This window comes from Podarcis cretensis, assembly GCF_951804945.1.
Source record: "Podarcis cretensis genome assembly, chromosome: 15".
NCBI lineage: Eukaryota > Metazoa > Chordata > Lepidosauria > Squamata > Lacertidae > Podarcis > Podarcis cretensis.
In genome coordinates this window covers 12,494,709-12,520,817 of record NC_137185.1, presented here as the reverse complement: position 1 = coordinate 12,520,817, position 26,109 = coordinate 12,494,709, and the positions used below count along the sequence as shown (strand labels likewise).

Genomic DNA, 26,109 nt, shown 5'->3' with positions numbered 1-26,109 from the left:
GGCACAATTATCACCACCAGTACAGACTCCATGACTATATTTTTGAAATTATTGCCCTGACATGCATCAATTATTTTAATACTTGTTTACATTGAATTGCACTTTCCATTTTACCATCCATTCACAAAGTTTGGAGAGGTCCTTTTGGAACTCTTACAAAATCTATTTTTTTAAATGACCCTGAACAATATAGTATCATCAGCAGACTTGGCCACCTGAACACTTAAATCCTAACTCTAGATCGTTTATGAACAAGTTAAAATACCAATCCTGGGGGGCGGGGTCTGCTTCTACATAATACAGTGGTACCTCGGGTTAAGTACTTAATTCATTCCGGAGGTCCGTTCTTAACCTGAAACTGTTCTTAACCTGAAGCACCACTTTAGCTAATGGGGCCTCCTGCTGCCGCGCCACCACCATGCGATTTCTGTTCTCATCCTGAAGCAAAGTTCTTAACCCGAGGTACTATTTCTGGGTTAGCGGAGTCTGTAACCTGAAGCATATGTAACCCGAGGTACCACTGTATTCAAGAGAACTGTCCATTTATTCCTACTTTTTGCTTCCTGCAACTTAAATGAGCCCCTGATCCACAAAAGAACCTCTCTTCTTAGTCCTTAACTTCTAAGCTTCCTTAGGAGTCTTTGGTGAGGCACATTGTCAAAAGCTTTTCAAGTGTCTTTGGCACTTCTGTTTCGACCTGCAGTGCTTTGGCCTCTCTGCTATTCTGTGCCCAGGCACACTCACAGTACAGTGGTGCTCCGCAAGACGAATGCCTCGCAAGACGGAAAACCCGCTAGACGAAAGGGTTTTCCGTTTTGGAGGTGCTTCGCAAAACGAATTTCCTATGGGCTTGCTTCGCAAGACGAAAATGTCTTGCGAGTTCCTGCGGGTTTTTTTCCCTCCCCCCCCCTTTTCTAAGCCACTAAGCCGCTTATCAGCTGATCCGCTAAGCCGCTTATCAGCTGATCCACTAAGCCGCTTAACAGCTGATCCGCTAAGCCGCTTATCAGCTGATCCACTAAGCCGCTTATCAGCTGATCCACTAAGCCCCTAAGCTGCTAATAGCGCTAATCCGCTAAGCCACTAATGGGCTTGCTTCACAAGACGAAAAAACCGCAAGACGAAGAGACTCGCAGAACGGATTCTTTTCGTCTTGCGAGGCACCACTGTACCTAATTCCCCGCCACCCCTATTTAAATTTTAATCAGTTTAATCTTATTCATTCAGGGGGGAGATTCATTCTGAACCAGGCCCTCCTCAGCTCCTGTCTGCTCCCCCCCCGCAAAAAAATCATTAGTTGGGAATGCTTATCCTGACTTACCAAAAGATTAGCATACAATTTATTTACCCCACTGGCTTAGAGATTGGACACAAAGCCCCTGGTTCATGTCTTACCTTTGCCGTAAACACAGGGACTTGAAAATAAGCCTGGGGTAGACAGTGTGGTCCACAGCATCTGAAGGGTACCGCATTAGCTACCCTTGGAATAACCTACAGTACAGGTTATTGAGCAGGTGGGAGACTCAACACGGACAGGCTGCATTGCCAACTGTACCCATCTGTAAAATGGCTATAATGAGTTACCTTACACCACGTTAGGACCATTGGTCCATCTAGCTGTCAACCCTTACTGACACCAGATCTACGGAGCTCTGGGGCAAGTCTGCAACCTGACATCCCTTAAACATAAATTGAAAACTGGTGTAGCAAAGGATCTATGAATCCCGAGGTATAAGGTGCAAAATTGTACCTCTGCCAAGAACTCACCAGGTGACCTGGGGGCAAAACCTCAACACACCTACCTCCAAAGTAGAGATATCAATACTTGCTGCATTTCTGTAAAGATTATGAGAAAATATACGTGAAGCACTGCACATGTTGTTGTTACTTAAAGGTAAAGGGCCCCCTGACCATTAGGTCCAGTCATGGCCGACTCTGGGGTTACGGCGCTCATCTCGCTTTATTGGCCGAGGGAGCCGGCGTACAGCTTCTGGGTCATGTGACCAGCATGACTAAGCCGCTTCTGACGAACCAAAGCAGCGCACGGAAACGCTGTTTACCTTCCCACCAGAGCGGTACCTATTTATCTACTTGCACTTTGACGTGCTTTGAACTGCTAGGTTGGCAGCAGCAGGGACCGAGCAACGGGAGCTCAGCCCGTCGCGGGGATTCAAACCACCGACCTTCTGATCGGCAAGTCCTAGGCTCTGTGGTTTAACCCACAGCGCCACCCACGTCCCACTGTTGTTACTTAGTAATTTAATAAATATAGCTGTGATTTCTGTTGCCTCCTCCCTTTCTCTCTTCATTCCCTGGCTGGCAGACAGGCAATCGAGGGCAATGTTGCCAATTGGCACATGCTACAAAGCAAAGGGCAGTGCCACCCAGCTCCCCAGAGGCCCCAAGTGCCCACCATTTTAATCTCAAAAATGGGTAGAGCCAGGGCAAGAGTGGCCATGAGCTCTGCCAATCTGATCCTGGCTTTGGTTTATGATGGTTAATAATACATTTATATCCCACTTTTCCTCCAAGGAGCTCAAAGTGTCATACATGGTTCTCTGCCCCAACCCCACTCCAGTTTCAGTCCATTTCAACCCAGTGAAGTATGTTAGGCTGAAAGACGGTGGCTGGCCCGAGGTCGCCCAGTGTGCGCCATGGCTGAGTGGAGATTTGAACCCTGGCTCCCCAGGTCGTAGCCTAGCACTCTAACCACTGCACCCACACTGCCATATGCTTACCAGTCCGTCCCTTCATACATGCCAGCTCTCCCAGTTCCATGGCTTTGTGCCTGAAATGATCCCTGTGGTTTCCTTTTTCTCTTTCAGCGTACATGAAGCGAAGGCACAGCTCGGTCAGCGACAGCCAGCCTTCAGAGTCTTCTTCGGCGGGCATCGATTACAGCCAGGGAGCCAGTCCACAGCCGCAGCATCAGCTAAAGAAGCCGCGAGTCGTGTTGGCCCCAGAAGAGAAAGAAGCTCTGAAGCGAGCCTATCAGCAAAAGCCATACCCATCACCAAAAACCATTGAGGAGCTTGCCACACAGCTCAACTTGAAGACCAGCACCGTCATTAATTGGTTCCACAATTACAGGTAAAGTGATAGTTGATTGTTCTGTCACTGAGTGAAGCTTGGGGGTCTGTGACTGCACCAGAGGGTCTTCTCAGAAATGGCATCCCAATTATGAAATGCGCCCCACAGTGGCAGAGCTTCATGCTCCGGCACCAGAGGGCGGAGAGCAGGTGGGGGTGTGGCGCACGTCCTCCTGTTTGCAAGAGGACTTGTGCTTGGCTTCTGCTTGGGGGGGTTCCCTTGGGGGCATCGGGTTGGCCACTGTGAGAACAGGATGCTGGACTAGATGGGCCATTGGCCTGATCCACCAGGCTCTTCTTGAATTCTTAGTTGCTTGAGGAGTGGGAAATGTTATAAAGATAATTAGTGTTGTATCAAGACCTACATTGGCTCCCAGTACATTTCTGAGCACAATTCAAAGTGTTGGTGCTGACCTTTTAAAGCCCTAAGTGGTCTCAGCCCTGTATTCATGAAGGAGCGTCTCCAACCCCATCGTTTGGCCCAGACACTGAGGTTCAGCTCCGAGGCCCTTCTGGTGGTTCCCTCCCTGCGAGAAGTGAGGTTACAGTGAACCACGCAGAGGGCCTTCTCAGTAGTGGCTCCCATCAGATGTCAAGGAAATAAACCACTACCTGACTTTTAGAAGGCATCTGAAGGCAGCCCTGTTTAGGGAAGTTTTTAATATTTGATCTTTTGTTATGTTTTTAATATTCTGTTGGGAGCTGCCCAGAGTGGCGGAGGAAGCCCAGTCAGATGGGCGGGATATGAATAATAAATTATTATTACAGTGGTACCTCAGGTTACAGACGCTTCAGGTTACGGACCAGAAATAGTACCTCAGGTTAAGAACTTTGCTTCAGGATGAGAACAGAAATCGTGCAGCGGCAGCGGGTGGCCCCATTAGTTAAAGTGGTGCTTCAGGTTAAGAACAGTTTCAGGTTAAGAACAGATCTCCAGAACGAATTAAGTTCTTAACCCGAGGTACCACTGTATTATTATTATTATTATTATTATTATTATTATTATTATTATTATTATCACCTGAACTTACATGACTGACATATCAGTGACTGTCTTACACCGTCTTCCCCTCTCGCCTACACTTTCTCTCCCCCCGCCCAGGTCTCGCATTCGCCGAGAGCTCTTTATCGAAGAGATCCAAGCGGGAGGCCAGAGCCAGGCTGGGTCCAGCGACTCTCCTTCGGCCAGAAGCAGCCGGGCAGTTCACAGTTCCGAAGGAGACAGTTGTGATGGGGTGGACGCGGAGGGCCCGCCCGACGGGAAGCCGGGAAGCCGCCTGGAAGCCGACGAGTACAGCAGTAACACAACCACAAAGTCTCAGGGAGGGCGAGCAGCGTCAGCTTTCGATGCAGGGGAAGAGGCACTGCGAGACGCCGGATCTTCGGAGAAAACGGAGACATTCCGCTTGGGGGCGGAGAGCCTGGACGACACTGACGACGAGGGGAGGCTCCGAGCGCCGCGTCCGAGTTCTCCGCCGGGCTCCCTACATTCAGGAGAAACTCTGGAGACGACACCAAACTCTGCTCCAGAAGAGGATGCCTCTACCTCAGCTGCCTCCACCTCGCTCCTTACAGGGGAGAGCTCCTGCAAGGCCGCAGGGGAACGTGTGGAGAAAATTCCCATTGTGCCAAGTACCAGCTCCACACCAGCCACCAACTCCCTCCAGACCCTGTTCGGCTTCTCCGAGGCGGTTTGCTCGAAGAACACGCGGGACAACACCTTGAGGAAAAAGAAGGCAGCGAATTTGAACAGCATAATCCACCGCCTAGAGAAGGCCGCAAGTCGAGAGGAGCCCGTGGAGTGGGAGTTTTGAGATTAAGCTCACCCAACTCTGAGGAGCTGGGGAAGTAAAACACAAAAAACAAAAACACACACACAAAAAAACACTTGGACCTCTTCTGGTTTTAATTGTGTCCCGCACTTACAGCCCTGCAGGCCACGGGGCAAAAATGCCATAGGCCAAGGTGCATATAGAGAACGAAAGGAGCGTTTCAGCCCAGTTTTATGTTTGTGTTTTCAAGGACGAAAACTGAAAATGTGTAGTCGAGCTTTTTGTACCCCGAAGTGTTTCTATTAATTGCCCTAAAGTGATTTTCCACAGTTTCTGGGGAAGAAAAAAAAACTCATACAGCTTTTGCCTTCTGCCCTCCTCTTTGGTGTGGGCTTTAAAACTAAAAAAAAAAAAATTATATACAAACAAGAAGAAGAAGAAAAATTAAACCCACATATTTAAAAGGGGGGCTTTTTATCCGCCATCTAATGGCTAAACAGAGCGATAATAATACACTATTATCTTCTTTAAGCAGGAAAACCGAAAAAAGATGGAAGGGGAGATTTTTTGAGAAAAAGAAAAAAAAGGTTTTTTGTAGCTGTTCAGTTGCCACTAAGAGATTGCACAGTCAACCCGACTCTAAACACACTAGTTTGAATTCCTAAATATTTTCAAGAAAAGAATATTGTTTAAAACTTGGGATTTAAAAAAAAAATACACATTTACTCCTCGTATTTTTTAAACAAAAGAGAAAAGTCACATCAGGAAAATATCTTAATTTGTGGTAGCTGACTTCAGTGTTTTTCTTGTAAAGTGGAATAGAAAATTGACTTGTAGTGCACATCGTTTCATAGCTTTAACCAATTCTGGTCTCTTTATGGGCTGGGATTTGTTTAATACACTCCATTTTAGGCCAAATCAGGACAGAAAAAGGAAGAAATCTGGAAAAAAAAATCTGAAATCTAGGTATTTTATAATCTGCTTTTTAACCTCTAACCACAGAGCACGCAGATCAGACCTCATTTCTAGGAGGTGTGGGAGACAGCTTGGAATGGGTACTTGATCGGATCAGTTTGAATTGCATCATGCCAGCCTTGCAAATCAGTTACAAGTCTTCAGCCTGCCTAGTCACACATGCCTACATTAGTCATTTGTGCCCTATGGGAAAAGAACCACCAGCTTTTGAAAGAAATTAGCTCACTTGGTTGCAGACAGGTGGGTGTCATAATGAGCCTACGTTATACGTAGGGCATGGCAGGGTGGTGGTGTTGACTAGAAGGATGGAAGCGTTTGGCTGATACCACTTTGGGAAGAGTGGAGGTGCATCTTGCAGTGAGAAGCACTTAGAACATGAGTGGGGAGCCTGTGGCCCCTGAGTTGATGTTTGACTACAACTCCCACCAACCTTGTCCATTGACCATGCCAGCTGGGGCTGATGGGAGTCGGAGTCCAGCAACATCTGAAGGGCGATGGGTTCCCCACTCCTGACTGACAATGAGCTGTCTTGATGGCAGGCAGTGAGATCAGTCACTGGGCACTTTCTTGTTCTCACATCCCACTAAGATAGAAAAGGACCTTTCAGCACCCTTAACTAATTGGTTAATCACTGGCTGTGGTCCCACAGCAAGCACTGATTTCTCTCTTAAGTTTCAGTTGTGGGATTATCATTATTATTATTATCACCATCCTTTATGGCGGGGGGTGTCCTCATTAACAAAAAGGGGAAAGGCTTGCAGGAGGAGCCCGTGGCATTCGGTAATCGCAACGTAAACCACGGAACACCTAACCAAAACATGCGCAGAAGCATGGCGCCCATCGCAATTGTCAGCTCTTCCACTTTGTTTTGCAAAAGCTGCAAGGCTGATCAAAGTACAAAATCAAATTTCCAAATTGTCTCTGACGCCTCCTGTTGTCTATGTGTATATGCGTGAGCATAGAGCCGTGTGGAAAGCCGAGTGTGTGCGTGAGTGTGTGTGCAATTTTATACGTCTGTATTTTCTTACGTACTTCTTGCACGCATAGAGTGCATTACTGCCACCTTTTTTCAATAAGCTGTTTTATCAGTTACGGCTTCTACAAGTTTGCTGATTTAGACTCCTTTATTGCCATATCTTTAAAACTAACGATAGAACGATTTCGGTATATATATATTATTTTTGCTTATTTATAGGTGCTGTATTTTATTATCTGATTGTTAGGGATGAAAGGGGGCAAATATTCTTTAGAGGGATAGACTGCCGGCAGTATTGGGTATAATTTACAAGATGTAGTTGTCATACTGTATATTATTGACAGACTTTTTCTTTTCTTTTCTTTCATTTTTTGGGGTCCGTATTGTGTATCATGGAAAACTTTGTCTTAGGTCAACATCTTTTGATGACACTTTAATGGTGCATTCATTGCTTCTTAAGTTCTAATTGATATTTTTTCTTTGTGATATGGGGAGGGGGGCAGGGGGAAAGGTATTCTGAGTTTTAAAAATGTGTTCCCAACATTACACCTCAACATGCTTGAAGTTCATTAGTAATTGATATGGGGGGAGGGGCTACAAGATGTGAAACCACCTTCCTTGCATGTGTTGGTTTTTTTTAAAGGCAATTGTGTATTTTGCAGTCTCTTTACAAGGATTGACAGCAGCACTTAGTTCAGATCTTCACAAATTTAAATGTTTGGTAGCTTTAAAAGAAAAAAATGCCTTTTCATGGCCCAGGACGAAGGCTCTAGGAGGCTGCAAGGCAGGCTTGCTTTGACAACTTCTTGCTGTTAATTTTATAATTTCATAACTGTTTTGAGGGTCCGAATGTTGGAGCTTAAGGTCCACCGACAGCTCTTGGTTTGTTCCATGATGATCTGAGGAGACGTATTTGCAAAAATTGTGGCTGATACGAGAATCTGGGCAGCAGAGAAAGCCCAGCTGTTCCAGAAGAAAATCTGGAGAAGTAAATAAGCGCTGGTGATTCTTGACGTAGGCATAATCACCCTTTCCTAGCAGATAAACCTTCTGCTCTTGGCACATACATGAAGGCCGTGGTACAGCGGCTCTTAACATATGCATGGAATTTTGCGTGAGCATATCAGAGTGGGACTCGTGACTAAGGGGTTGCTCAGTATCTCCCGTGAGAATTCTCCACTTGCTTCTCCAAACAGGATCTGCCTCTCTTTTTCAAATCTTCCTGTCAGCTTACCCATCTTCACTTTTATCAGGGCCAAGCGTCTGAGTCGATGAAGGAATCAGTTCTTGCCTTCAGATGTTTGTATCTTTTCTTACAGCAATAGATCTCCCGTTCTGATGTTTCCTCCCCTCCCAGATAGATATGAGGATGCTTGCCGCCGTCAGGGCCCCATGATTTGATGTCTCCCCATGGAAACCTGCATCCCATAACGTTGTTACTTGTGTGGTTTAGAGCATGCCCTAGCCGAGCAGTCAGAGTTCTGCCACCCATCCTGATAAGCAATATTGAAGTGCCTTGAAATAACAGAATTCTGGTTGTCTTTCATGTGCTGTGCTTCTCCTCCCCTCCCCACCCTGGTGCCTGTGGAGCATATCGTAAATATTGTGTAACCTTCTCTTTCCTTTTTTCCTCCCTAGGCCCAAGCAGATCTGTCTCGTGTAAAATCTAGAAGCATAGCTTGCTTTAGGGCAGGTGGTTCATTGCAGGGACCCTTATTCACAGAACTGAAGCACTCTTAGGCCAAATCAAAGAAGATGTTGCCGCTCTGCCAGCAGCTGCAAATTTGAAGCAGGAAAGCGCTTGAGATTTCAGTATATATTTGGCACTGTATTGTCATTTTGGTTCCTTCCATCATTTCTGTTTTGGCTTTGAAGGGAAAGGCTGGCATGGACTCACAGAATCATCTGTGCAAGGCCTTCTCCATCCAAAATCTGATTCTTGTGTCATTGGCAAGAAGGTTTTGGCTGGCTTTTCCAATTAGTTCTCAACTAGGTTTGGTTGAATTTGGTCCTGGCGAGGTGTGCCATTTGCAATCCGGTTTTCAGTCTTGGGAAATCTAGCATAACGGCCCCGCTCCTGGCTGGCAAGTTCATTGCAACGCAAAGGATTACAAACCAGTAGTTGTTAGTCACGGTGGTGAAAAACCACATTAAGAGGTCACATTTCAGCAAGTGTAGTTCTGTATTGTACAGCACCTCATGCATAGGCGCTTTCCCCAATACTTTCTTTTACAGCAAACTCCTGGCAATGTTTTTTTATGGCTGAAGCCTACTGCCATGCAGTAGTTCCCTGCCAGCCCCCCCCCCCAAAAAAAAAAACCATGGGAAAATATTCTAGAGAATTTTAACAGAAGGGCCATAGCTCAGTGAGGAAGCACATTTCCACCCTGTGCTACAGAAAACCCTGCCCCTGGGGGAATCTACGTTGAGAATACCAGTTATAGCAGGCAAGTTTCCTTGAAAAGGCAGCACTATTCATGCAAGTCTGCAGCCTTGGCTAATGTCCCACATGAACTAAGGCCATGCCCAGAGCCCATCCAGAATCGTTGACACGATTCATCTGGCATTGCATGGATTATTGTGCAATGCCCCAAAGGTGAAGACAGCAGCTCACGCTACTTAGTAAGCCACACTCGCACTACTGAGAATAATTCCAGTTTGCCAACAAGGCATTCTACAGTCCTAGAAGGCATCCAGCAGGGAGAATGAACACCCACCACTGCCTTCATGGCCCTTTCTTTCCAAGTGGGTGAAATTCACCTAAAAGGGAGGCTTTTTCAGGTGCTGTTTTTCTGGAAAAAAGGTATTTTTTTCTCACCCCTGTAGGGGGGGAAAGGCCAAATGAAGCCCTCTTTACAAATGCTTTTTGGAGAAATAGAGCTGTCTATAACTGGCCTCATGAAATTCTTCACAGCTCTACTTCTGCAAAAAGCATTGGCTTCCAAATTCTCTGTTCATTCCCACAAGCGACTCCCCTGTGTGCCTAGACAACTTTTAATAACATGCATGTGGTGGAGCACTTAGCAGTCCCGGTGAGAGAGGGCAGAGCAGCTTTAGGTTCTGAGTTTGTGGAAATGAGCTGATCCTATGAATGCTTTATCAAAAGTAAGTGCCGCTGACATCAGTATGACTTGGCCCAGAGCCGGCCCTACCATTAGACAGAGTGTGGCAACTACCTTGGGCAGCGGAAGCTGGGAGATGGAGAGCAGCAGCAGCAAGTTTTGTCTACCATGCAACCTGACCTGTGTCTCCAAAGCTGCCTCCTTCCAACTCTATGATTCTATGAGAGGGTGCCGCCCCATTGCCAGTGTTGAAGAAAGATGCAGCTGACTGGGCAAAACTTCTGTGCTTGGAAAGGTTGGGAGGTGCACGACCTTGTCCTTCCCACACCACTCAATGTATTGAGCCGGGCCTGGACTTGCTCCCAAGGAAGTGTGCATTGGACTGTAGCTTTAATCACAGCACCAAAGGGGGACGGATTCCGCACCCAGAGCCCTTCACACTATTTGTCAACTGTCGTATTGACCCACGTTTCCAAAGCATGCTGGCACTGACTTGCAAGTAAATTTATCTCAGAGGAGGACCACTAACCTGCAGACCTGAAAGATCAAGCTAACTTGCAAGTAGGCAGGTAGCACACTCCCAAGGTAGTTTTCCGGGCTTCTTCAGTGGTCTAATCTCAAAGTCTTGATACGTATATTGATATTCAATTTCATAGAGAATCAGTCTCTATAAAAGAAGTGAGTAAACCTCCCAGAGGACTATACATTTTCGTTAAAAGCCACTCCCTACCTTTAGATCGAAGGAGCTCCAACATAAGAAAGGTGGTCCTTAGAGTTGCACTCCTATCTTTTGTGTGTGTGGCTGTTGAGAGAATAATATGCTTCAAAAAATATGCAATAGATGCCCTTGTGATTTAAAAGGATTCCCCTGCTCCTTTCTAACAGCAAAGAAATCTCACTCTTAGCTTCAGTGTTAATCAAATCAGATAAAGAAAAAGAAAAAATTATTAGCACAATACTTAGCTGCTTCTTTTTTAAATGTATTCTCTACTAGCATTGCAGCAGTCAGAGGACGCTCAGCAGTTCTGTCTCTCATGCTCCATTTCAAAAGCCCCCAGTACTGTCAGATTTTGGCAGTTCAGAGTTGGGGAACTCCTTAGAAAGGACCCATGGAAGTTGTTTTGTTTCAGAGTCTTAGGCTGCAGTTGAGAACCTTTCTGAGCACTAGGGAGTGATGGCTGGTGGAATGGTGTTCACACCTCCTTGATGATATCCCTTAAGACACCTCCATGACCACTTAGATGCCCTTGGAAACTTGTTGAAGCCAGTTAGCTGGTGCCACACTGCTGCTGAGAACTAAAATATTTCTGTACTCTACTCCCTTGCTTTCCAAGAAATGTATTGGATTGTGCGAGGCTCTGCCTGGAGCAGAATCACCTCGAATTCAGATACTTTCTGACTGAGCAAATGCAAGAAATTGTCAACATCAGCAATGCATGCTTTTATTCTTATTATTAGGACCTATCATTTGGCCTCCTCATCCTATTCATGGTTATATAACCTTGAAGACAGTGAGGGAGGCTCCTTAGGGTGGGAGGGTGCTAGGTGCCACTGCCAACCATACTGGGTTGAATCTGATGGGTGTCATGCCCTGTAGGTGCCCCTAGCTCAGAGAATGATTCCTGGAGCAAGAAAGGCAAAGCAGTGCAGAACCAGCTTTGCACACATGCAAGGGACCCAGGAACCGCTGTGGACACTATCACAGCACTTGCTTAAACAGTCAGAACAGGTTTGTGGACCAGCGCTAGCTACTCTCCCTCCTCCTGCTCACAGTTCTATGCATCCAACCCCTTGTATTCTGGATAGTGCTAAATGTGCCCCAGGCCAGCTGCATTGTGAACACTGGCCAGGCCTGTACCAGGAGAACAGCTCTCCTAGTCGGTCTCCTGTGGACTAGAACTTCCTATGGGGTACATCCAGGGGGTCTTCTATCTCCAAGGTTAGTTATGAGAGGAGGAGGAGCAGCCTAACACCAATGGACAAAGCTACCTCTATTCCCTCCACAGGACTAGCAGATTGCTGGTGCCTTATGTTTCAGGCACCAGTAAGCACTTAATTCTATCGCGTGGAAACAATCTGTTGAAATAAAGTAGTGGGGTGATGTTTTTAAGCCCCACACCCAGTTGTTGGGACTTTTAAAGAAATTAGGTTCTTTATAACTCAGTTGTACATTGCTGGGACTTTTTAATGCAATTAACTTGCTGGTGCATTGATCTAGTAGCGTTTTGCCACCATTTGTAGTGAAACCAAAATTCCTCCCATCCTACGCAGAATGCTAAATATTTTAGTTGCCACCTTACATGTTTGCTTCCGTTTTCTGAGGTGTTATTGCTTTCCATGGCACGTTAAGCAATCCCTCTGCGCAAATGTCAGCCTCGGAAGGGGTGACATGCTCATCGTTGCATGTTTGCTTTCCTTTCTTGTCCTTTCTCTAATGGAGGCTGCCAGTTAAGTAAACTCCACTCCCAGGTCTATATAATCCTATATGCCCAGAGGCTGGGAGTGAGTCCCACTGGACCCAGGAGTGCTGGCTTCTGAGCAGAAATACATAGGGTGCTTCCAGTCTGGTCCAATGAGTCACTTCTTTTTGTGACTTGGGATCAGAATGCATAGTCTAGCATTCCACTGAAGAAGAATCCCAAGGCTCTCTGTGAGCCCAACAAGTGACATTGCCGCCCACTGTAAAGATTAATTGTGGACCTTTGCATCTTAGAAAAGTATTGCACAAGCACACTTAAAAGTGGCTAGCACCTAGGGCTAAAATTGTTGAAGTAATAAGTTTCATAATGGAAGAAATTAATTAGTTTAATTCATTTAAAAACTAGACACCCACCCACCCCACCCACAAAAATATCAATTTTTTAGTCCTTGAAGGGAAACCTGTACTCCTGGATCTGCTACAAACTCTCTGAGTACCATGCAGTTCATAGTCTTCACAACTGCAAGGAACAGGATATTGGGAGTCCCATACATGAGGGCTCCATATGCTCAAGGGCATGTATTATGTATTAAGATTTCCACAAAGGCCCTTGATAAGCATGCATGGAAGCCAGCAGCAGGAGCACATACGCTTCAAATAGTTTTCGAAGCAATAGCGTGTCTTTCTTTAGTCAACAGTCATTACCAAAATACTCAAGACATCCTGTTTTAATTGGAAATTAATTGGTTAAATTCAAAAATATTCATTTACTTAAACCCATTAATTAGTTTGTTATCCTTGTTACTCTGGTGAAAACATAATGTATTTAGTTGCATGGATCATTTCTGAGTGCATGTAGAATGAGTTGCCTAACTCGTGTCATTCTTGCAGGGTTCATCCATTTACTTACCTTTTAAAAAACAGATTCATTATACAACCTACTTCCTCAAACAACTCCAGATGAACATGGCTGGGATCAACACAACTTGCCCAAAATGTAGGTCTTTGAACAGCCTTGAATGGCCAGCAGTTAGACCTGGTCAATGCACAAACTGTTCCACTTCTTGGGCACACAGCCTGAATAAGAATCTTCAACGGCTTGAAAACATGCAGTGCTTTTTATCAAACAAGAGAGGCTTTTGCACAACCTGTGCATAGCAAAATCTGGATATAGTTGTGAAGAACAGGGCATATATATTTGATAACGGCCAGCCCACTTCCTGTCAGGACTGCCCATCTTCATTTTCCACTCTTATGAAACTGCTGAAATAAACACAAGTGCTTGGGGGCACCTTTAATTTGCAGCGTGGTGGCATGCATTTTCTTATATGAGCATGTGAAGTTGCCTGCAGCCTGCCAGCCACTTGTGCCACCATCTTTTAAGGTACCTTGTCCTTTGCAGTCACTCTGCAATTTCTAGGGCTATCAGAGGTGGGGAACCTGCGAGATATTGCTGGACTCTCAACTCCCATCACCACTGCCCATGCTACCTGGGGCGGATATCAGTTGGAGTCCAAGAACATCTGCATGGCCACTGGTCCCATACCCATATGCTAGATTAACCACCTGCCTTTTTAATCAGTTACATCAATTTGCATGTTACAGGTGCTTTTTGGAGATAACGCAATTAAACGAAAGCTGCCACTAATATCAGTAGCAAAAGCCTTTTAGTGCTGTGCATGCTTACTCAGAAATCATAGAATCATAGAGTTAAAAGGGGTCCCGAGGGTCATTTTGTCCAACCCCCTGTATGCAGGAATCTCAACTAAAGCATCCATGACAGGTGGCCACCCAACCTCTGCTTAAAAACTTCCAAGGAATCCAACACCTTCAGAGGGAGTCTTCCACTATTAAACAGCTCTTACCTTCAGAAAGTTGCTACTGTTGTTCAGCCAAACATGTCTAGTGAGCCTTGCTTCCAATGAAATCTGCCTTAAGCTGCATTTACCTGGTAGAAAGCCCTGTTGAAGTCAGCATGGTTTACTTATGAGTAGACTTGCATAGGATTGTACTGTTCAATAACATAATTGTTAAAGCTTGCAGTTAAATTTTGCTGCATTAGCAATGATGCAGTGAAGATTCAAATGCATTTGCCTGCTTACCCGTTGTCTTTGTAGCCACATATGCGGAATAAGCATTATGGGGTCTGGTTTTCAAAGTATATTCTGCAGAAGTTACTATGTATGTAGGATGTCTGTACCTCTGGCATTGGCAGCATCCAACTGGATAATGTCAGAGCACGGACAGGAGGCCAAGCTTTAAAATGTCACCAACGGACACTGGAACGCTTAGGGTGCTGATTCCTTCTGCAATAACCAGCAGCCATGCAGGGTTTGTAACCACAAAGGGGGAAAGGTTGCATATTTTAAGGCCTCGGTTGTTGAAGCTGACCTTTCCCTCCCTGCCTTAGCATGTCACCATGCTGCTTGTAGCTGTGCATGCATCACCTGTGTGCAGGATAGCAGTCTTTCCCCTATCATTTTAACACCCCATCGCCCTGATCCAGTTATTCCTCACAGTTGCACACACCAAGTACTCATGCCTGCAAGGGATTCATTGTGCACTGGGGCGCACACAGAAGTCATGCTTGAACCAGCTCCCCTGGTCTCTTCGGTGAGGGAGACAGATTCACATACACAAAATGTGTGTGTGTGTGTATGGATGCCCCTCTGTTGGAATTGTGCACATGAGGAGTCCATGCTGGACATCTTGCTGAACAAAGAGGGAATCTCCTGTGAGTTTCTGCTCTCCAGAGATTTGGAAGGTGGAGGCAAGCATGGTCTTACAAAATACTGAGCCTGCATATAACAAGCTGTTCAAGGTGTCTCCTTGATTCCAGTAGGGCTGAGATAAGCTTTAAAATTCATGGCTTTAAGAAAGCAAATCATCATAATGCATTTCTTTTTGTGGTCTATTATGATGGAGAAAAATAAGAGCGTGCCCCCTCAAAAAATAAATTAGGGTTGTGTATTTCCCATTTTTAAAGTTGTTTGCTATATTTAAGTAACCAAGTTTACTAGAGAAGGGCAATGGTTATTCATACACACTGTTTTATAATTCTCAGATATATTGAGTTTTATTTAGGAGATTTAGATGAAAATTTGTGTTTTGCTTTGCAATTTGCTTCCTTTGGCCAAAGTCCTAAATTTTGCTGTCATTTACATCTTTCACAAACTTGCATTTGTGAGCTTCTTCTAATCTGAAATTAACCAGTGATTTGGATTTCCTTTCCTTTCCTTTTTTATTATATTACCCCATCCCACCCCCCAGTTTTTAACAATTTAACAAGCATAACTCTTACACATTCTCAGTCTAGATTATACAGATTTGGATTTCAGCACATATCAGAGAATACCTATCTACTCAGGATCCATTAAGAAAAATGCAGAAATCTGGGTTGTTGGGGCACTAATTTTTCTAAAGCACTTAATAGCATGCATTAAATCTTTGTGCAATAAGAAATACTTTGTTTGCAGGGAGCTAACCTGTATGGAATGTGTTAAGTTAGCAAATATGAGCTCCTCTGTCTTTGAAGTGTCTGGCAGTGGCCTCTTGGATGGAATTGTGGCATCCATAATTGGTGAAATTTCAGGTGGAATTGTGGCACCATATTAGGAACACTGAGTATATGACCGTTTACCAAGTGGTTACAAAAAGGCTGGTACTCTCATTAGGCCAACTACTCAGAGGGACACAGTACTGACCTTTGAGGAGCACAGTTTTATACAGATTAGTTTATGTGATATCTTAAAATTTCTGATAATCTTTCAAGAATGTCATTTCTACAAGACACCTGCTTTTGAAAATTGCAAGTTAATTTTGGGAGGGCAATGCAAATAGTTTACGTTGCCTATGGCACAAAATAACCTTGCCTACAGTGCGAAATAGCCAGGCACCAGCACTAGTTATGTCCCACAGTTTGCAATGTAACCACTTGGTAAGACATTGTCCTACCAAGCAACAAGGGAAAAATTTTTGCACTCCACTTTTTAAATTATTATTATTAGGCATTTACAGGTGTGGATAGATTTGCCTCGTTCCTTGGCACAATGATACACAGGAAAGGTTTGCCACGTGGTTGCTTGCATGCCACAATTTTGTTCTCCTTTGGTAAAGCGTCGTAATCATCTGTCCTCTTGTGTTTGTGACTGCAAAACACTCCTCCAAGCTGGTCATCAATGGATTTGAAGACCAGTAACTACAATCTGTTGAAGTGGTAATTACCAAATTTCAATTTTACATAACTCTGCCTCCATTTGGGGAGCAGACATGTGTTGCGGACATCCCCTGCCAAATTGTACTTCTGTGGTGGCCCTTTTGCACAGCCCAGCTATGACAGGACAGACAAAGTTACGACTTTGCAGGGGGTTGGACTAGATGGCCCTCAGGGTCCCTTCCAACTCTGCAATCCTGTTATTCTACCTGATAGACACAATCATGCAAGTTATCTGCTAGGCACTTAGTGGCTCAAACATCCCACCCCACCCACTTCGATACCCGCCCTGTTTTATGCAACCTTTAAAGGCACTGAAGCATCTCGTTCATAGTCTCCTGGGAAAAGGGACTTAACAATAAGTTCATTCCAGTTTAACTGGGACTTGTTAAAAACAAATAGAAAACATCTGCTTTTCTGCCTCTTTAGTCATCATCAGCAGCACTTATCCGTGAAGTGGTTCTGTTAATCAACTGTACCACGAGCATATCATATCTTTTGTTTCATCCCGAAAACTCGCACAAACATTGAGCCTTTCCTACATGTAATGAGATTATTATTATGATTATTTCCCAAAGTGCTTTCCAGAGCTTCCTGCATAAAACTGCAACGGCCATGCTCACATATCTGTCCCAAGTGTACCCAGTTGCATGACTCGTGCGTGCAACGTTGCCCCAAGCGAGTGGCTGCGCGGTTTGACTTGCACCTCAGGTGGTCAGCCAAGACTCATATCATTCCTTTGTATATTCTGGATACTTTGTAAATGTGTATAAAATCGTTTTTAATTTAAAGATCTTCCGCTTTGAGAGTTTAGAAGGACACAGCTTTGGGCGGGGAGGGCAAGGAAAGAAGCAAATGCACAAAGTGCTCTGAGCCTCCTTGAGTCTGTGGAATGGGTCCGTGAAGAGGCATTTTTTTGCTGTTCCCAAAGTTCATTGCCATTTCTAGCAATGTATTTTCAGCCGAGAGACTGCTTTCCTCAGCAAGGTTCCTCTTTCACCTGAGTGCGTCTTTTCCAAATTTAAAATGGCAAGGTCTGTTTCTGCTATGTGAGAATACCCATCGCATGCTAACATCTGGCAGCGCGGAGCGTGTTGACTTTGGTGATGCTGTGAGTGACGTCTCACCCTAGGGGTGTGGTTTTGTTTTTTTGGAGGGGGGAGGGTTTAAAAGAAACTTCTGCTCCTTCCATTGCCTCTGCACCAGGCCCCATGTGCCATAGTAACTCTCCAGAAGTAGACTAAAAAGCAGCTTGGCGTGGAATATGGCTATACACGTGCTCCATTTGAAAACTTTTAGGCGAGGGTTAAGGATGTCATGAGCCATGCAGCTGTCAACCTTGCATCTCACCCTGCTTTTGGGGTTGTCTAGAAATTGATTCTCTGGGCTGTTCAGGTAAGGGAGTGGGGATGAGAAGACCCCACCCACAGAGGCCAGAAAGGCCCAATAAGTTTTGGAGCCTGAGGCAAAAATCAAAATGTTGCCTCTCCTCTTCTCTCACTCCCCCACCTCCCTCACTTGATGGTGGTCAAAATACAAGGAGACAGTAAATAATTGTACATTTTGTGGTGTTGCACCACCCTGCCTAATTGGTCCAGGTCTGAGGGGGTTTCTTTCATAGCTGTCAACGTTTCCCTTTTTTTAAGGGAAATTCCCTTATTCCGAATAGGATTCCTTGCAAGAAAAGGGAAAAGTTGACAGGTATGGCTTCTTTCTCTGCCCATTTGTAATGATGAACACAGTTGAGTGGTATGGCGTGCAACTGTTCTTTGAGGAGGTAATACGAGAGGCAGCAGCTTATGCAGAAACAAAGAAAATGAATGGGGGAAAGTTGCCTTTTTTGCTTTTAAAAAGCCCCGTTACTGTGCAGAAGAAGGCTTGCCACTCATTTAGCAAACCCGTGAGGTGATTCCAGGAAGCCCCAGGGTTGTTTTCAACTAGGTCCTGTTCCGAGTAGACCCTTTGAGCTTGCCAAACGATAGTTACTCACATCCATTCACTTCAGTGGGTCTACTTTGAGTAGGACTAGCCCTGAATGCCACCCCTGCCCTTCCTCAGTCTCCGAAGCAAATTGGTGCATCACCTCTCTGGGAGCAAGCAGCCCCCTTGAAGGGTCTTTGGGCATGAGCCAACTGCACAGGATCAAAATGAACAGGAGTCGTGTGGGAACATGTCTGGTAAACTTCTGGAGAGCAAGGAGGAGGTCCTGGTGGATCGTGCCCCCAGCCAAACCCAACCACTTCCCCCTTCCTTTTTTATTTTTTATTTTCTTGCGCTAGTTTGGACTGGTGATGGGTGGGGTAAGGAAGGTCTACTTTTAAAATAATGAGCTTTTGGTAAAGGTGTTTCTTTCCCCCCCCCCCCTTAAATTGTTATTCTTTCTTCTCCAAATAGTCTATGCATTTCCAATGTCGAAAGCCGTTTTCTGCCACTCTCCCCCCACCCCACCCCTCCCTGCCCAAAAGGCACTGTGTGTTCTGCTCTGTGGACAACACTCTGAGAATGTCATGTGTGCGAATTTGGACGTTTTAAATCCAAAGTAAATGGCAACCTAATTTTTTGTTTGTTTGTTTGCTTCCCCGAAGTCCCTTTTCACATATATATATATATAATTTTAAGTCAAGGCCACGATCCGCCTCAAGAGGCTTGTGTGCACGTCCCATTGAAACCTGGGGACTTGCACAGGAGACCTTCCCAGCGGGTCATGCGCTCTGAAGATTTTATTTTTTGTTTTTGTTTTTGTTTTTTTTTGCATTTGTGCAATAACTACTTGCCATTTTATCGGGCTAACCTTTGGACTTGCCCTGACTACTAACACAGCACAAAATGAACTCGAAACAAAAAAAAAGGTGTATTTTTTTTCCTGAGAATATTTTCTTTTTTTAAAAAAAAATTGATGATAAGCTCCATTTTACCCCCGTGTACTTGTGGTGTCCGACATTTTTAGCAGTATTTTATATATATATATATAAATATTATATTATTATTATTATTATTTTCCTGTAACGCACTAAGTCTTAGATGTTTTTAGACGCTCATTTCTTATATTCACAATCACAGATTTTAATGAAATATCCTCACAAAGACCCAATTGACCAAAAAAAGTGTCTTCTTTTTTTTTTGTACAAGTAGCTTTGAGAAGCCCCACGTTGTGTTGCTGTGATTTCATCTTTTGTAACATTTTATTTCTTGTTCAGAAGTTTATTAAAGAAAAAAAAAGTTTTATATGGCCGGCTGTGACGGAGTGGGGGGGGCCTCCCTCCGTTGGGGGGGCGGCATTTCCTTCCTGTCTTGGGCCCGGCCATACAATGTTCTGTTCTCAGCACTGTACAACAGTCCCTATATGATATGGAGAAGCAATATCACTGTACGAAACTCACATGATGTATTATTATAATTCACTAGCACCCTAGGTGTGATAATTGAAGTAAATATCTTTTATACAAACATAACGACGTGTAGGTTGTCTTTCTTCAGGCAGACTGGACTCAAAAGCAGCAAACATTTTGACAGGGGTTCCGTTTTCGCTCGTCTGGGAGTTAAATATGTTGGACGTGACGATGGTGTGTTTATTGTGAGAAGACGGCAGCCTTTTCGCCACAAGATCTATCTATCCATCATTCACATTTGCTCATTTTTAAATAGAAAGGGGGGGGGTGGAATCTGTGTTTTTCCATAAGTGGGGAAACACTTGATTCTCCCAGCATTGCAGAACTACAGCTCTTTTGTGTGCCTCCTCCGCCAGAGGTATGGAGGGTGGCAACACGAGAACAGGGCCTTTTCTGCACTGGCTCCCCATTTGTGGAATGCTCTTCCCAGGGAGGCTCACAAGGCACCTTCATTATACACCTTTAGGCGCCAGGCGAAAGCGTCCTTTTTAACCAAATGTTTGGCTGATTGACATAAAGTGCCCTTTTAAAATGTATGGGGGGGGTTATTGGGTTGTTTACATTTCTATCATGAATTTTGTGTTTTTATATTGTGGTTTTGTGTTGTAACCGGCCTGAGACCTGCAGGTATAGGATGGTATACAAATTGAATCATTATTTTTTATTATTATTAACAACAACAACTCCCATCAGCACCAGCAAGTGTGGTCTGGGGTGACAGAAGTTGTAGTTCGGCAGCATCTGGGGGGGGGAAGGTTCCCCCTACCTGGTGCGCGCGCGCACACACACACAAAGATAGCAGGTTGGATCCGTAGATGCCCCTCCGCTGGGAGAAAGCCTCTTGCACTCAACAGAAGAGATGTTTACAACTTGGTGGAAGAGCGCTGTGTGTGAGAAAACTGGCTCCCAAATTCCAGCATCTCCTTCCATTTGAACAAACCCTATCATTCTGCCCTTTTTTTGGGGGGGTGTCCACTGCAGTATATTTGCTATTGTCCGTATCTTCCGTATCCACTCTTCCTCATATTGTACCGCATCCCATTTTGCCCTCCCCTTGCCCTCCGCAAATAAATTTGCAAATGTGCCAAAAATCAAAGAAGGCAGCAAAAATTCATCTTCCCAGTGTGCCCACCACCATTCAACCACCCAAGTGATTAATTCCAAAAGGTATTAAGTATACATTTATTCATTCATTCATAAATATAAATTCATTTATTTCCTCAGTATACCCACTGAAAACCCAATTAATCAAAAAAGGTATGAAAGAGAAAAAAATATTTATTTATAAATTCATTCCTTTACCCCCCCCCCAGTATAACCAACGATCAACAACCCAGCTAATCAATCACTAAACTAAATACAATTTTTGTTTTATTTCAAAGTGCATGCCATTGAAATCATTCCCAAGAGAACTGAAATCCAAGTTTTAATTGCCACTAATATATTCCTACACATAGAATCAGTACTATCAATTGTATACTTGAGTGGAGTTTACTTGCAGAAATTTAAGTAAAGCTATTTGTATATCAATTCATCTGATTCTATTTTATTTATAATTTTTTTAAATTTTCTATTTTATACGCTAGTGAGCATAAGCAGTGAGCATAAGCAGCTGATTCTACTCTTGAGCAACAAACAGCCCCCAATGCTCTTCCCCAGCCCAAGCCCCACAAAAACAACCTAAACCAGGGGAAAAGGAATAACCAAAGAATAAGGCAACCCCATCCACACAATTTGTCCCAATAAAGAACCAGAAGTAATTTCCAATAATGCCAAAACTAAGGAACCTGAACACAACCAGTTTGGAGTAGTGATTAAGAGTAGGAGACTAGGGTTCAAATCCCCACTAGGCCATGCCCACAAGTTTATTGTGGAGAGGGAGAACCATGTACACCACCTTGAACTCCATTAAGAAAAAGGTAGATGATAGAAAGGCAATAAAATAAAAAGAAAGTCTGCCAACAGTCCTAGGCATAGAGCCGGCTAAAATCCATCAGAAGATTCCAGATGGGTAAAAGAAAGTGCATAGTTAAACCATGGACCTCCTTCCCTCAGGAGCCAGTGATGGCCTCCAATTTGGATGGCTTTAAAAGAGAATTGGACAAATTCATGAAGGAGGGGGCTACTGATGGCTGTGCTCATCCTCTGAAGTTGGAGGCAGCTGTGCTTGTGAATTGCCAGAAACCACAGGAGGGGAGAGGGCTTTTGTGCTTGAATCCTGCTTGCTGGTTTCCCACACATTTAATAATAATAATAATAATACCCCACCCATCTGACTTGCCCCAGCCACTCTTGGCGGCTTCCAAAATACATTAAAACAATAAACTTTTTTTAAAAAAAAAAAACACCCTTCCCCTTCAGGTGTCTTTTAAAGGTTATGTAGTTAGTTATCTCCTTGACATCTGATGGGAGGAATTTTAAATGGGAGGTTGGCCACTGAGAGATCAGGATGTTAGACCAGATGGGCCATGGGCCTTAAATCAAAAGAAGGGCCTTCAAGCCACCATGCTGTGTATTCCGCCTCCTACCAATAATCCCTATGTATTGTGCCACATAAAAAACACCACAAGCAAAGGAGACACCCAAAAGCGACTCTGTTCCCTCCAGGCTCTGCTAAGGCCCCAAGGAGGAAAGCAGGGAAGGCCCGGCCCAACCACTGAGCGGCACTCCCCTGCTTTCCAGCGCTTGCCATCACCTCAGCACTAAGGCAGAGGAGGGCAGCAGATGAAATCCCTTCAAGTGCCAGTTGGAGGAGAGCTACGAACCCCATGGGATAACTCTGCGGGGGGCCCAGCTTGAGATCTAGTGGTCCAACTCCGTAAAGCAGCTTCCTATGTTCCTAAGTTCTATTATTCTAGGGGAGACAGAAAAAAGGAGGGCTAGACCTGCTCAGAGGACAGTTGGGGGGGATTAGAAATGGATATATTATGTCCGACCCTTTGGAGGGAGGTGGAAGAGGAAATGAGGCTGCAGTCCTATGCACTTTTATCCAGGACCCACAGAATATGTAACAAGGGAGGCTCATGAATAAGCATGCACAGAAGTGCCTATCCCCACATCAGCAACTAGCATGACCGGCATTTAAAATACGTACAGATGCACACACAATAAACAGTTAAAGCACACACACAGAGTCAGTGACAGGGGGTGGGAAAGGGGAACACAACTGGGCAGACTGTGTGTCAGGAGCTGGAGTCTGGGACAGGTCAGCAATAAAACACCCAATGTCAGTGAACAATAATAATAATTTATTATGTATACCCCGCCCATCTGGCTGAGTTTCCCCAGCAACTCTAGGCGGCTCCCAATCGAGTGTTAAAAACAATACAGCATTAAATATTAAAAACTTCCCTAAACAGGGCTGCCTTCAGATGTCTTTTAAAGATAAGATAGCTGCTTATTTCCTTCACATATGAAGGGAGGGCGTTCCACAGGGCAGGCGCCACTACCGAGAAGGCCCTCTGTCTGAAGATAACACTTTATTCAAACAAACCCAAACAGCGCAGGCCTAGTGGTCCCAGCAACTCTTCCCAGTGGGTCTTGCCCCAAGGAGGCAGTTGCGAGGACAGAAGGTCCCAGCCTTCGCGCCACTCTCTAAGGGTCCTGCTCAGCCTAAGACTCCATTGTCTTGTCTCTCTTTGCTTTGCCCTCATCACCCCCCTCTTCTAAGCTCTGGGAGGCCAGCAGAAGAGGGAAGCTGGTAGCAGCAGGAGGGGGAGACCCTCTGGCTTCTTCAGCAGCCTGCCTCCCCTCTGCCTCTTGGCCTTCGCTTCTACCCCTGAGTCTCTGCCCCAGACGCTTCCTGCTCACTAAACCCTCTTCCCCCTTCAGCTTCAGACACCTCCTCCTTCCAGTCTTCTCCCTCTGGCCGCTCATCATCGTCCCACCACCAGCCCCCCAGCTGAGCCTTCTTCCCAGTTCCCCAGCTGTGCCTCCCACCATTCCTCTGCCTCCAGCCAGTCCGTGACTCTGCAACAAGCAGAATCGGTCTCAGATATCCCAAAACAAAACTGCTTTAACTTGGGGTTGAAAATCATAGCTGAGCCAAATTTTCTCTAAAGCTATTAGGGTTTCTTTTGCGGGGGGTAGTCTATGGGGCTTCTGTGGGAAGGAATGGCAGCTGCCATGAGCACTGCTGCTGGTAAATTCACAAAAATACCACCCTCACCCCCATTTCACCACTTGCAGATAGGATGACCATGTTGCAGAGGGTGAAGGCATTTCCACTCAGTCCAGTCAAAAATCTCAACAAAAAGAGGGCAGAGCTGGTGCCAAAGGAAGGCTATTTGATCTGTTGTTGGTTGATGTTGGTGGTGGTGATTGTTGTTGTTGTTATTTCCCCTTCACCAGCAGGTCCTAGAGCAGGTTATGGCAATTTAAAACTGAGTTTTAAAAATAGTTATATCAGTCACAAGACTCAAGTGGGTCATAAAACCACACGTTTTATTTAATTATACTATTCATAATATTTATACACCACTTGATTGTTTTTTTTAAAAAAAAAACCCTCAAAGCAGTTTATAAAAAGAACAAAACAATAAAATTACAGGTTAAAAACTGTTGAAAGAAACTATTTTAAAAAAATTAACATCAGCAATAAACTAAAAACACACATCAGCATTCTACATGTCTGGGTAAGCTTTTGTCTAAACAAAAATGTTTTTAGTAAGCACCAAAAAGAGTGCAGCGAAAGTGCCCACTTGATGTCGAATCAAAGCCGTCGAGTGGGATAAGGCAATCTCATGCTTGGAAACTTCTTGGGTGTCAAAAGCCAGGGGAAAGAGATACACAAGGATCGAGGCACACAGCCACTTGGTGCCATCAGTATATGCAAATATCTGGCTCGTTTAAGACTATATGGAACCTTTATTCTCAAGTATGATGGAAGTCATAGATGGAGAGTACTTTTTTATTTTTAAAAATTATTATTTGTAAAGGAAGTCTTTGTATAAAACTTTGTTATCCCTTGGGAGCTGTACTGTATCTTTGTACTTTTGTCCCAGCAGGCTGTGATGCTTTTTTTTTGGGGGGGGGGGGTGGAATCTGGAGCCTGCATGGCTTAGCCTGTCTCCTTAAGAAGAGAGATCCTATGCAGAGCTTGGAAACCAGCAACACAGAAAATAAGTTGATCAATTGCGCAAGGCAAGTGAACGATGCTCCTCTGTCTTGCCACACCTCACCTGTCCAGAGGGGTCAAGGGAGCACCTAACAGCTCCAGCAAGGAGGCAGAGGAGCAGGGACCGGGGTCAACAAGAGCCCTCCTGCAGGGATGTGGTGCCGAACATTGCCAACCACTTGGCGCCACTTCTCATGCTCGGTACAGGCAGATGAGCTTTGCCCACTGTCACCAGGCTGCCCTGGCAGTGCTCAGCCACAGGAAGGGCATGTTCTAAGAATCTAAGAGGTGTGCTCAGATTGTGACAGGAAGGGCCAGGAGACCGCTGGTGCCCCACCTGTGGTGAGCGCAGACACTTAGAACATGTCCTAGAACCCTGTGCAGCATGCAGGGGGGTTGTGGCAGCTGAGTCCACATGGAAAAGGAGTGAGCTTAAGGCCCCCAAGAGTCTTCTGGTTCTCAAGATTCCATACTTGAAAATCTGAAAGCCACTGTGGTGGTGGTGTTGTTTTTTAAAAAAAGGTTGTATACCAGTATTTCTTATGAAACTGTGACCTCTAGTGGCTTGGTTCTGTACTAGGCAATCCTATTTATAATGTGGATCGTTGCAATATCTGTCATCTGTCTATCTATCTGTCTCCATGGATATGGGGAGTCTTTGCCCTCTGAAGATGTGGAGCAAAACAATTTAGCAGTAAGGAGAGGCATGCCTGAAAAATTAGCTCTCTATTGTTTGCAATATCCTGCATGAACACACTACTTAATTTTTATTTTTAAAAAGATTTTGTTTTGTTTGCTGCATCTCAAATATGTCTGAAAGCCAGACCATCTGAAGTGTGTGGTTGTCCACTGGGATCCCAAGAAGTCCATGTTATCACTTATATTTACTGTAGTTTGCCCCTATTTTTGTTATTGTTGCTGTTAATTACATTTATATCCCAATTTTTCTCCAAGGAGCTCAAGGTAGCATATATGATTCTCCCTCCTCTCAATTAATCCCCACAACAGCCCTTTGAGGTAGGTCAGGTTGAGAGGCAGTGACTGGCACTCAAGGTCATGGCCAAATGTAGATTTGAAACCTAGTCAGTCAGATCTTAG

General features: G+C 44.7%; 1 protein-coding gene across 8 annotated transcripts in view; it reads left to right on the top strand.

Moving 5' to 3' along the window:
• Positions 1 to 26,109, top strand: part of CUX1 (cut like homeobox 1) — a 266,339-nt gene that overhangs the window by 228,121 nt on the left and 12,109 nt on the right. For 7 of the 8 annotated variants that reach the window (XM_079955381.1, XM_079955379.1, XM_079955377.1 and 4 more), the window contains 2 exons: positions 2,826 to 3,090; positions 4,192 to 19,958. The exons of the other annotated variant lie outside the window; for it this stretch is intronic. In XM_079955381.1, the coding sequence (XP_079811507.1) occupies positions 2,826 to 3,090; positions 4,192 to 4,903 (977 nt within the window). In that variant the 3' untranslated portion in view covers positions 4,904 to 19,958. Of the gene's footprint in view, positions 1 to 2,825; positions 3,091 to 4,191; positions 19,959 to 26,109 lie in introns of those variants that run through there. 8 annotated transcript variants of the gene reach the window in all.